The following is a 13075-nucleotide window of genomic DNA, read 5'->3' as shown; positions in this document are numbered from 1 at the left end:
AGTTACCTATAGCTTGTGTACCATAGCCCTTATATTTGTAGGACAAATACAATTTACAGTAAATGTAACATTGTCTTTTTCTTATATATTATTTATTATACTTATATTTGAATTGTAACAACTGTTTATCTGACTTCTTAATTAACTCAGTAACCTATACATTGCACATTGTAATGTGAAGATAAATAGATTTGTTATAGCTTTGGAGTAGTTGTTCATTTTTGTTTGACAATAAAGTTGGTTTTAACTATTACATATTTCACTGAACTCTGTTTTTCTGAGGGGTAAACACTTTTATTCAGGAAATCATAGTATTGAAATTTTCTATTTTTTCTTTATCTAACATGGTAAGCTATAAAGAAGAACCGTCCATAAATAAAAAGCATATACATTTTAAAAAAATCTCAATGGAGTATTGCACCCACAAAAAACACATTTCTACTCAAATGGTAAAGAAGCTATTCCACAGGTGGTCTACATCCATCATACAGTGATCATCATTTAGTGTTTTATCCATCAGGAAACTGCCTTCATCTACAACCCAAGCATGAAGAGATGGCAACTCAGATTCTTTACCCCAGGAATCCCCAGCACCAGCTCACTAGCCTCTGTAGACTAGATACCTGTAACAACTTAAGATACAGAGACATATTAGTGTCAGATTTATCAAGAATGATCAAAAAAGACAATTAAAAGCAGTAAAAATACGTTGGGTCAATATATAATTTGAACCAATGCTTTTTGTTCCCAGGTAGGTCATGCAGTGCTCTGAATATTAATGCACATTTTTTAAAATAAAATTATGTCAGAGCAGCAGCACAAGTAAGACAAAAAACATGTTTAATGTATTTATATTATTTCAGCTATGCTTTCAAACTTTTTTTTATTTGTTTAATCTAATCTAAAGTAGTGTTTTCTATTAGCAAGCGTTTTCCAGGTAAGTCATGTTGTAAATATGCAAGCCATTAAGCATTTACATTAGCAACCGCTAGTCGCTTTACAAATTACATAAATCAATTAAATTGAAGTAAATGAAATGTGGTGACTTCAACAGCCTCCTCTTCAGCTTCAGGGTCAGATTCGGGATCGTAGACGTATGGTTCTATTACGCTACTACTATGTCCTGTAGTGGATCTTCTTCTTCTGTGGAGGATTGCGGTGGATTGCATTCTCCCACTACTGCCACCTATAGTATCCTAACCGTGCGGTGGCTCGTATCCATAAGCCAATTTAAAAAAAAAAAACAACAACAAAAAAGGTATGCGCTTCCGCACAGAGGTGTGGTGAGCAGCTTCGCTTGTGACACGCCCAGAAAACACAGCGTTTGCTGATGGGGAGTGAGAACCACATATTGACAGGGGCAGTGTGGACGATCTAAAGAGTTTTATGGAATGAAAATTTATAGAGACCTTACTGAGACATTGATGTCCATTATTCTTTAGAGTGAAAAGCTGTATGATCAGACAGCTTTAAAGTCTCTCAGGAGGATGACTAAAGAGTCTGGGTTTGTTCGTTCTGCGCTCAGAATCTGGAGAGAAGTTTAGAGTTTTATGGAATGAAAACCTACAGACATCTTATTGAGTCAAAGTCATATTCTATAACATGAAAATAAGTATAATCGGTCCTCTTTATATGTGGACTATATTTAAAAATTCATTGATCTGTACATGAATGATATTTTCTACTTTTTTATTTAGGAGTTCCAGTTGCAGTTTTCCAGCATCAACTTAAATCTAAGCTGAAGCAGAAGTTCCAGTGTGTGTTTGAAGGCAACCCAACCCTTCTGAACCAGATCTACACAGAGCTCTACATCACAGAGGGAGAGACTGGAGAGGTCAATGATGAACATAAGGTCAGACAGATTGAAACAGTGTCCAGGAAACAATACAAAGTGGAAACAACCATCAGACCAGAAGACATCTTTAAAGGCTCAGCTGGAAGAGATGGAGCCATCAGAACAGTGATGACAAAGGGAGTGGCTGGTATTGGGAAAACAGTCCTAACACAGAAGTTCACTCTGGACTGGGCTGAAGACAAAGCCAACCAGGACATACACTTCACATTTCCATTCACCTTCAGAGAGCTGAATGTGCTGAAAGAGCAAAAGTTCAGCTTGGTGGAACTTGTTCATCAATTTTTCACTGAAACCAAAGCAGCAGGAATCTACAGGTTTGACCGGTTCCAGGTTGTTTTCATCTTGGACGGTCTGGATGAGTGTCGACTTCCTCTGGACTTCAACAAGACTAAAACCCTGACTGATGTCACAGAGTCCACCTCAGTGGATGTGCTGCTGACAAACCTGATCAGGGGGAACCTGCTTCCCTCTGCTCGCGTCTGGATCACCACACGACCTGCAGCAGCCAATCAGATCCCTCCTGGCTGTGTTGCCATGGTGACAGAGGTCAGAGGTTTCACTGACCTACAGAAGGACGAGTACTTCAGGAAGAGGTTCACAGATGAGCAGCAGGCATCAACAATCATCTCCCACATCAAGAAGTCACGAAGCCTCCACATCATGTGCCACATCCCAGTCTTCTGCTGGATCACTGCTACGGTTCTGGAGGATGTGCTGAAAACCAGAGAGGGAGGAGAGCTGCCCAAGACCCTGACTGAGATGTACATCCACTTCCTGGTGGTTCAGACCAAAGTGAAGAACATCAAGTATGATGGAGGAGCTGAGACAGATCCACACTGGAGTCCAGAGAGCAGGAAGATGATTGATTCTCTGGGAAAACTGGCTTTTGAGCAGCTGCAGAAAGGAAACCTGATCTTCTATGAGTCAGACCTGACAGAGTGTGGCATCGATATCACAGCAGCCTCAGTTTACTCAGGAGTGTTCACACAGATCTTTAAAGAGGAGAGAGGACTGTACCAGGACAAGGTGTTCTGCTTCGTCCATCTGAGTGTTCAGGAGTTTCTGGGTGCTCTTCATGTCCATCTGACCTTCACCAACTCTGGAGTCAATCTGCTGTCACAGTCAACATCCTGGTGGTTTAAATGGATTGAAAACCAATCAACATTGTTCTATCAAAGTGCTGTGGACAAGGCCTTACAAAGTCCAAATGGACACTTGGACTTGCTCCTCCGTTTTCTCTTGGGACTTTCATTGGAATCTAATCAGAGTCTCATACACAACCTAATGACAGAGGCAGGAAGTAGCTCCCTGACCTATCAGAAAACAGTTCAGCACATAAAAGAGAAGATCTCAGAGTCTCCCTCTGCAGAGAAAAGCTTCAACCTGTTCCACTGTCTGAATGAAATGAATGATTGTTCTCTAGTGGAGGAGATCCAACAGTACCTAAGATCTGGACATCGCTCCAGATATAAACTGTCTCCTGCACATTGGTCTGCTCTGGTCTTCATCTTACTGTCATCAGACGAAGATCTGGATGTGTTTGATTTAAAGAAATATACTGCATCATATACTGCATCAGAGGAGGCTCTACTAAAACTGCTGCCTGTGGTTAAGGCTTCTAAAAAAACACTGTATGTACTATATGGATGTTTGATGTGTTCTTTATTAAACAATAGTCTATTGTTTTTTACACAGGGGTGATGAATAATAAAGTGACATTTGTTTTCTATTCAGACTGAGTGGGTGTAACCTGTCAGAGAGAGGCTGTGAAGCGCTGTCCTCAGTTCTCAGCTCTCAGTCCTCTAGTCTGAGAGAACTGGACCTGAGTAACAACGACCTGAAGGATTCAGGAGTGAAGCTACTGTGTGATGGACTGAGGAGTCCTCATTGTAAACTGGAGACTCTCAGGTCAGGACGAGTTTGTTTGATTTCATACATGTAGAAAACTAAAGTAGGTTTTTTTTTTTTTTTTTTACAATACATGAGTTTATTATATTGTTCTAACTGATTTATGTAGTTTTTGTACTTTAGAGTCAACAATAAGGGGGATAAAAATGAAACTCAAAATCTCAACATCATGTCGATTGTTGTTTCATCAGACTGGATAACTGTGACCTCACAGAGAGAAGCTGTGAAGCTCTATCCTCAGTTCTCAGCTCTCAGTCCTCTAGTCTGATAGAACTGGACCTGAGTAAGAACAACCTGCACAATTCAGGAGTGTATCTACTGTCTGATGGACTGAAGAGCCCTCACTGTCAACTGGAGACACTGAGGTTGTACAAAGTAGTACATTGTGGTTTGTTTTCTTGATACATTTCATGTCATTATACGCTGTAACACATGTTGGTTTCTACATTACTGCCTCATCAGACTGAGTGGCTGTAACCTGTCAGAGAGAAGCTGTGAATTTCTGTCCTCAGTTCTCAGCTCCCAGTCCTCTAGTCTGAGAGAACTGGACCTGAGTAACAACAACCTGCAGGATTCAGGAGTGGAGCTACTGTCTGATGGACTAAACAGCCCTCACTGTAAACTGGAGACTCTCAGGTCAGGATTCATTAATCTACGTACAATACTTATCTATTATAGTATATCATTTATACTCCTTGCAAATTATTGTTTCTAAGTTACCAGCAAGTTGTTTTGACAAGAATTGACACAGGCTTCTCTCAAAAGATAATAAGACGATGTATAAGAGACATTAATGTGGAAAGAAATATTAGTTATCTTTTATTCAGGAGACCCTCCAACCTGAATTTTGGTGTTAAAAGATGAATGGGCAAAAATACTAGTGGAGACATACAAAAAGCTGGTCAGCAATTACAGTATAGGATAACAAAGGCTTTTCTATTGATTATTGAGAAGACAACACTCTTCAGCTTATCCTGTCAGGGTTCTCTCCCTCCTCTGGGGGGATTGAATGTGCAACCTGGGCGACAGGAGCGTGACTCGCTAACCTTTGCACCAAATGGATTATTGAGAAAGGTATGAATAATTTGGAATGTGCCACCTTGTGTTCAAATAAAATTAAAAATAATATATATAATAAAATAAGTAACAATCTTTTCTTCAATGATGCCTCGTACATTATCTTATCTTTTGGGGAAAGCCTGCAAAGAAAGCCTTGCTGGTTGACTGAAAGTAACTTTAGGTCAGAATGTGACAAGGGTATGAAGAATTCTGGGCTCGACTTAATAGTTGTTTGTTTTTAATTTTAAACCCAACAACAAAGATATTAAAGCACAAACCACTTGATTTTTCCAGTATATGGGGACCCCAAATGATGTAATATATACTGCATGAAACTATAGGTTCTAGGTTCACAGCAGGAATTCTTAGGTGGTCAACTACTCAATAATCAGATGAGATAAAATCTATTTAAGTTAATCAGCTTAATATAACTAGATCCACCCCCCAACTCCGTGCTCCCCTGCTTTTCCTCACCTCTTTTACATTAGTATATACTATGCAGCTTCCTGCCTTTGCACTTCATGTCCCACTCTTCTTTTATTATAATCATCCAAACTATACCTTTCTTCATCTCCTTTCGATATTTTGATACTTCCTTCAATATTATCCATTGCTTTATTTTGCCACCCTATCCACCAACCTGCAACACCCACATGTCATGGATCCCATTAGCCTCATCTCCATATCATTTAACCACGGTACTAAATCTAAACATCAAACAACTACCAAACAATTGTCAATGAGTCGCAGCAAATAAGAATCCTCTTACTGTAACTACATTCTACACTGTTAGACATTTCTGTAATTATTAGTAATTAGTAGTTTACCCTATATGTCATGGATCAGCACGGTGAAGGACCCAAACGCACGGCACACTCAGACTTCGGATTTATGTACATTTAAGCTTGTGGTCAAACAAGCGCAAGTTGGCATGAGGATAGCAGCACAGACAGCCTAATCTCCAGGCAGGGTTCAAAAAAACAAGGCTGAGTCCAAAAGCCAGAATCAAAGTAACAGGCAACGACGCGGTCGAAACAAAATCCGGATCTGGTACATGAGAAGGACTTACTGGGTATGAACCGCTGGAGAGACAGGAACGTGATCAAACAATCTGGCAACGAGTGTGGTGAGTACTGGGGTTTTAATGCATGACTTGATTACTGATTGACAACAGCTGGTAAATTACATGATGGGGAAAGCAAAACAGGAGAAAATTAGGGCAGACCAAGAACTAAACAAAAAACAGTTAACAAAAATAAAACAGGAAACTACTAAGAAAAACCATATCCCGAGTTGTGACACTATATCACAAAGTTTAATACTGTAGATTGTCTTTTCAGTATATAACTAGTTTTCAGTGCATCATGGGGTTTTATTTGTTTTATATTTATTTTAAATTACAGCGCACCACTGTATTTACTTTATTTACTTTTGGCGCTAGTAGGTGTTTTTTTTTTCAAAGGTAAGCAGTAACCTTTGAAAGTGAACCAAGCTAGTAATGTTTCTTTTTAATTTTCTGTTTATTTATCTATTCTTGTTTTAAGACATTTAGGTTTTCACGCAACACACTGTAGCTAATATTCTTTACCAGTAACAATGTAATGTAACGTTAATGACAGTGATAATAGAAGCTTGTAACGCAGTTAGCATCGGGGTCGGTATTCTAGCTAGCTAACTGCTAACGGTAAAATTAGAAGTTTGCATTGTCAAAAGTTATTTGCATAATTGAGTTGCTGAGTGAAGAAGTACACTGTCAGTGAGTCACGTTTACAATTGCATGGCAGAATATGAAAAAATATATAACTTTAGATGTTTCATGTATTGATCTGGGGTGGCAGCAGCATTTGGGGTGAAATGATTCTTAAGGGCCAGTGTTACAGTAGCTGCTCAGCACCATTAGGCCTCAGTATTAAACGTTTGTAACATGGTTCCATGGTTTGGTGATAGAGGCTGAATTGATGCTGTGTATCTACTGTAACACTTGACTTTAACCAGTATTTACCAATAAATGCTGATAGTTGAAAGAAATTTGAATTTATCTTAACCTTTATTTTATTTTGCTTATAGATCCCCGGGGTGGCACAAAATGCACTGCTAAAACTGTGAGTGAGCCAGTGAGACCAAACGATGAAGAGAAAGACAACAGAACAACAGTGTCATCCTTCCCTTCACATCTAACTTGAAGTGGAAGAGCTCAAATTAGTAAGTTCATCTGAAGGTGGTTACTGCCATTATTATTGTTATTCCTGACTTGATAGTTTAATGAGATCTGAATGTGTCTTATCCTATATTTAATTTTGCTTATAGAGTCCCTGTGAGAATGAACCCAGAGGATTTGCACTATTAAAACCATGGTGAAGAGACCAGAGAGACGGTGAAGAGAAAGACAACAGAACAGGAGTGTCATCCTTACTTTGTTATCTACTTATAGTTAGTTACTTATAGTTAGCTACTTGTAGTTAGCTTATATCTAGTACTGTAATACTGTATATTATTATTATTATTATTATTATTATTATAGATACAGACACTGTATGTCTGCTCAACTGATTGAGGGCTCGTTTAATTTGTTACAGCCTATAGAATAGCTCTATATGCACCAACATGAGATTGACAGCACTACCTGCCAGTCAGATTTGGCCAAACATCAATCAATGCAATGTCACAATGCGGAAAATATGGGACCATATGTCCAGCAAATAAAATACTTTAGACAGGCTCTACGGGACAATTAGCAACTTGCAGACTGACTGAATTATTACCCAGGAGTAGGAATAACAGAAAATGTGATTAGTTCACCAGTAAAATAAACAAAATATTGAAGAAATGTTAAGCTACATCAAGTGAAAGTGTACAGTGAGTGTTGTTCTCTCCACCTGTACTGTCTACATTTTTTGCATAAAAATAAATGGATAAAATGGATAAAAATATCCAATATTTATATTGGAGAGTTTCCACACGTTATCCTCATCGCTGTTTACACCCCCCCAGCAAACGCTGCTGCGACAGGCGGTCGTCTCCAACCTGCAGTTCAGACATTCTGACACTTTCTTTATGATCTCCGGCGACTTTAATCACACCAGCCTCGACAAGTCACTTCCTACATTCACCCAGTTTGTGAGCTGTTCCACCAGAGGTGAGAAGACACTGGATCTGATGTATGCTAACATTAAGGATGTCTACTCTTCCACTGCCCTTACCCCTCTGGGAAAGTCGGATCACAACTTGATCCATCTGCTGCCACAATACACACCTCAGGTTCAAAGGCTGCCTGCCACCATTAAAACTGTAAAAGGTGGACAGATGAGGTGTTGCTCTGCAAAGCTGCTTTGAAGACACTGACTGGGAGGCTCTCTGTGAAACTCATAGGTAGGACATTGATGGACTGACTGACTGCATCACATATATAAATTTCTGCGTGGACACCCATGTACCTGATAAAACATTTAGCTGCTTTCCTAACAACAAACCATGGGTCACTCTTGACATCAAAGCCACCCTGAATGAAAAGAAGGAAGCATTAAGGTCTGGGGACAGGGAGGCAGCTAGGAGTGTCCAGAGAGAGCTGTTAGTCAAAACCGGGGAGAAAGCTAACAGGAGGAATTTAGAACACAGGCTTCAGAAAAACAACTGTACACCTCAGACTTCAGATACAACTCAGAATTCTGTCATCCCCAGAAGTTCCTGGATGACTCTGCTATTGTAGGATGTATCCAGGGTGTTAATGAAATACCAAGGAGTGTTGGACAGCTTTGTGGACTGGTATGGACAAATCAGTAAAACTAAGGAACTGAATGCTTGACTTTAGCAAACCTGGGAGTGCTGTCACCCCTTTCACTAATAAAAGGGAAAAGGTGGAGGTCGTGAACGAGTACAAATACCTGGGAGTGTACTTGGACAATAAACTGGACTGGAAAAAGAACTCCTCAGCTGTGTAGCGGATTTAAATTAATAGTTTGATATTAATCCAGAAACATTAACATTCCTCGGAGTTGGGGCACCAGGTTTGTTTTAAAGCTTAAATCACGCTTGTATCAATCTAGTCAACGCCAGATGTCAATTTAATGAGTTACTACAGTAGTTATGAACAACAATAACAACTTACTTGCGACAAAACTAAATCAGTCTCTAATGTCATGAATTTTTGCAGTTCAGTGACCTCTGCTTAAATCTGAAGAACAATGAACACAAACCAGATTCCTTTAAAGGTTTTAATCTAATACTACTGGATATAGGAATAAAATAATATGAAAATACTCAAACAGAACAGGAAATGAGCAAACAATCAGAATGAAATGATCAGCAATGGAGGAACAGGGAACAGAGTGTTTTATATGACATATAATGTTAACAGCAATTAATGAACATATGTGACCCCCAATCACAGAAAACACAGCAATCAGCAATGAATGAATCATTGAGTGAAAGGACATGGAATGGTTACGACGAAGTGTGTGATGGAACAACATTTAGACATAATTTGACATGCTAACAACATGGCTGCTGTAACGAAGTGCTGAGCAGGAGAGAGAGAGAGGGAGGAGCTTGTCAGGGCTTTTACACTTTAGCCTCCAGGTGACACCAATCGGCCAAGGATACAGGAAGAAGTTAGTCCAGGTCACCTGCAAATCACCATTCAAAAATATTTGATGAACTCAGACTAAAAGGGCAAAATCATTGCTATCTGTTGCAATATACAGCATATTGTCACCTCCTACCCTGACCTGTTATCCAGCAGCAACATAAGTAGCACAATCCTAAACCTGCGTGTATTAGAGCCATGTAATGTCCATGTCTGCATGTCTCTGACCCCCTCCTCCTTTCAGGATGGAGCCTGATGGAGTCCGATGGTTGAGACCAGGTCTGAGAAAGTGTAAGTGTGTTTTTATTGAGATCAGCAACATTCAACCATCTTCAAACTGTCACGAGTCATCATTAAACTGATGATAGATCAATAACTACAGCTGGATTGTGTCTTTTTCTTTCCATCAGATTTCTGTCAAATCACAATTGACACAAACACAGTGAACAGAAAACTACGTCTGTCTGACAACAATGGGAAGGTGACACATGTGAAGGAGGATCAGTCATATCCTGATCATATAGACAGATTTGACCACTGGCCTCAGGTGCTGTGTAGTAATGGTCTGACTGGTCGCTGTTACTGGGAAGTTAAGTATAATGGAAAGGTTGAAATATCAGTGAGTTACAGAGGAATCAGAAGGAAAGGAGAGAGTGATGACTGTGTATTTGGATACAATGATCAGTCTTGGAGTCTGAGCTGCTCTGAGACTACTTACACTGTCTGGCATAACAACAAAGCAAAACGCATTTTCTCGAAAATTATCCCCCAGTTTATGTCTGCCACACCAGCATCATTCTTCTCATCCCCTGTGTCTAACAGAGTAGCAGTGTATGTAGACTTTTCTGCTGGTTCTCTGTCCTTCTACAGAGTCTCCTATGATGAACTGATCCACCTTCACACCTTCAACACCACATTCACTGAACCTCTTTTTCCTGGGTTTAGGTTGTGGTCTCCTGCTTCCTCCGTGTCTGTGCGTGAAGACATATTCTCCTATTCTGTCAGTTTTTTTCCTCATTGGAACATTTTTAATGACTTTGATGAGCCATATATACTTGCATATTAGAATCAGAATCAGAAAGAGTGCTCCCACTTTTATCCATCAAAGATTATTTACAGTACTGTGGAGAGTTGTTTTTCACGGCATGGGTAATCCGCCCTAACAGTGTGTGAATGAATTATCCTTGCAAGGATTGATACAGGATTTTGCCATTTTTACAACATTTACATCAGAGCTGTAGCTTTAAAAGTGTTGCAACATTGAGCTTTTTGTTCAGTTACCACTATCTTGATTATGTTAATACTATTAAACATTTACATAAATTACTTACTAATCAAGAAAAGGCTCTTAACCTTCGCCCTTTTACATATATAGATAAAACAGTTGTTCCCTTTTGTATTAACCACTTTCAGCTATTCTTCAAATTGTTAAATTGTTGTTTCCTGAGAAAAAAAGTCAACATTAAAGCATTCAGTATTGTATGCAAATTAGATCGCAATGCATTATGGTTAGTGAATTGTGAACAATTGTGGCACCCTTACAGAAACCTGTGTGAGAATTAGTGACCCTTCCAATGATTGATATTAAAGTTTTTATGTTTTGCAAGTCCACTTCTGTGAGCAGCAACTTGTGATAATTGCATTTTCACATTGTTTTATGAGAATTAAACCTTACTTTGTTGAAGTGCCTTGAGATAACCTTGTTGTGATTTTATGAATAAAATTGAATTGAATATGGTGGTTTTTGATCTTACCAATCTTACATTTTCTGATATGTTATGGGAAAAATTGTTTCTTCCTTATTCTATGCAGTTATTATACAATTTATGACTTCCATCCATCCAAGACCCCCCCCCCCCCAAGACATTCCCAGGCCAGCCAAAGACGAGACGTAGCCTCCCAACGAGTCCTGGGTCTTCCTCTGGGCCTCCCACCGGTGGGACATGCCCGGAACACCGTCCAGGAGGCATCCAAACCAGATGCCCGAGCCACCTCAGCTGGCTCCTCTCGATGTGGAGGAGCAGCGACTCTACTCCGAGCTCCTCCCGGGTGACAGAGCTCCTCACCTTATCTCTAAGGGTAAGATTTTCGTTTATTTATGTTCTGCAATTAATAGCTTATGTTTTGTCTTACTGTATGTATTTGGCATTTCATCTAGATTGTTTAATGGTTGTCTCTGCCTGATAGACTCTCAACTCTAGCCCCCAAACCCAAGGTCGGGGAGTTGTGTCTCTCTGTCTGTTGCTCCTTCCTCACAGATAGTTGGACGTCAGCAATGCAAGTGTGAGAATGTAAACATTTCCACACACACAGCGACAGGGAAGAGATGGTGCATGCAGTCTGATTGGGCTAGACAGAGGGGTTAAAAGGCAGAAGCAACTTGAGGATCATGGGCTCTTTGCATCACGCCTTTGTGGTGTGTGCACTGATCTCTCCAGCTGGTTTTTGGTTTGTTGATGTGCACTATCAACATCCATGCTTTTGATTTGCTTTCCCCATTATTTTTATTTTCCTTTTATTTTCATAATAAATCTCACAAAAGACAACTCTCTTATCTGCCTTTTTATGGGAAATTTCCACCATAGATGTCTGTAATAAATATACATAATCGCTTTTAAACTTTATGCCTAAAGTGAGAAGAGAAGGCTCTTTAGCTTTCATCTTACTTACAGTATAGATACAATGATTGACTCATGGCTATCAGTCAGAAACGGGCACGAGTCAAAAACCATAGACTTACTCTGAAATTGCTGTGGGGCTGACAAACCGAGTGCTTGACAAAAACTATCTGGCAGAGAACAAAAGACATGCAGGTGCTTAAATGCAGGGAGGTGATTACAAATGGGACACAGTTGGTGATCACATGACAACAAACCAAGGTGAACTACGCATGACAAGACAAAACCGGAAGTGTAGGAAAACAAGACAGGAAACAAGACAAGATACCAAAATAAAACCGAAGGCTTAAGGTAACACAAGATTAACAGCTGGAACCATGACATTGACACATGATTTTGTACTAAAACATTGACATTTGCCTTAGATTTACACTTTTGAGAGTGTTGCGACATTCAAGTCTTTGTTTAAACATCATAGCGGTATTCTAGACACAACAAGAGATTGTCTCTTTCCCTCACTCCCTCAGCAGATTGCAAATCCCATTCATTTTTCTTTTTTTTTTTTTTTTTGTTCTGTCCAGCAGTTTAACAAGCAGCATATATTACGCCGAATGCCATATTGTGATGGACAGCTTTGCTTTAACAAGAGGAGTATATATAGAATATATAATATATAAGGGGTGCAACCAGCTGCTGAAATCAAGCAAATCTGTTAAGTAAACAATCGGAGCAAAATCAATAAGAAGCAGGGATGTACCTTAGGCTAACACATTCATAACTAAACAACATTTGTACTGTGGTTTACCTTGGAGATTAATACTAATACCAATAATAGTGCTAAGGTATGTGCACATACTCATACAAACATATACATATAATATGCATACATATGTGCATTATTATACATGTCCCATACTACTTAATAAAAGTCATGACATACAACACCACAAATTCCATATTGACACATTATTGATATTGGTAGTGATAAGTATCAGCAATACTTACAGTTGGATTTGGAAAGTGTCCCACTACAAGGTTAGTAAGGCTGTAGCT

At 39.4% G+C, this 13075-nt stretch overlaps 1 protein-coding gene across 1 annotated transcript in view; it reads left to right on the top strand.

Annotated features, from left to right (window-relative positions):
- LOC114866542 (NACHT, LRR and PYD domains-containing protein 12-like) overlaps window positions 1-10960 on the top strand; it is a 107094-nt gene extending 96134 nt beyond the window's left edge. The window contains exons 9-14 of the mRNA XM_055502236.1: window positions 3590-3763; window positions 3955-4128; window positions 4226-4399; window positions 9649-9695; window positions 9815-10404; window positions 10949-10960. Of these exons, the coding sequence (XP_055358211.1) occupies window positions 3590-3763; window positions 3955-4128; window positions 4226-4399; window positions 9649-9695; window positions 9815-10404; window positions 10949-10960 (1171 nt within the window). The remainder of the gene's footprint in view (window positions 1-3589; window positions 3764-3954; window positions 4129-4225; window positions 4400-9648; window positions 9696-9814; window positions 10405-10948) is intronic.
- The last annotated feature ends 2115 nt before the right edge of the window (window positions 10961-13075 follow it).

Source organism: Betta splendens, chromosome 2 (assembly GCF_900634795.4).
Source record: "Betta splendens chromosome 2, fBetSpl5.4, whole genome shotgun sequence".
Taxonomy (NCBI): domain Eukaryota; kingdom Metazoa; phylum Chordata; class Actinopteri; order Anabantiformes; family Osphronemidae; genus Betta; species Betta splendens.
Note: the sequence above shows the minus strand (reverse complement) of the source record. Positions and strands in the feature narration are given on the sequence as shown.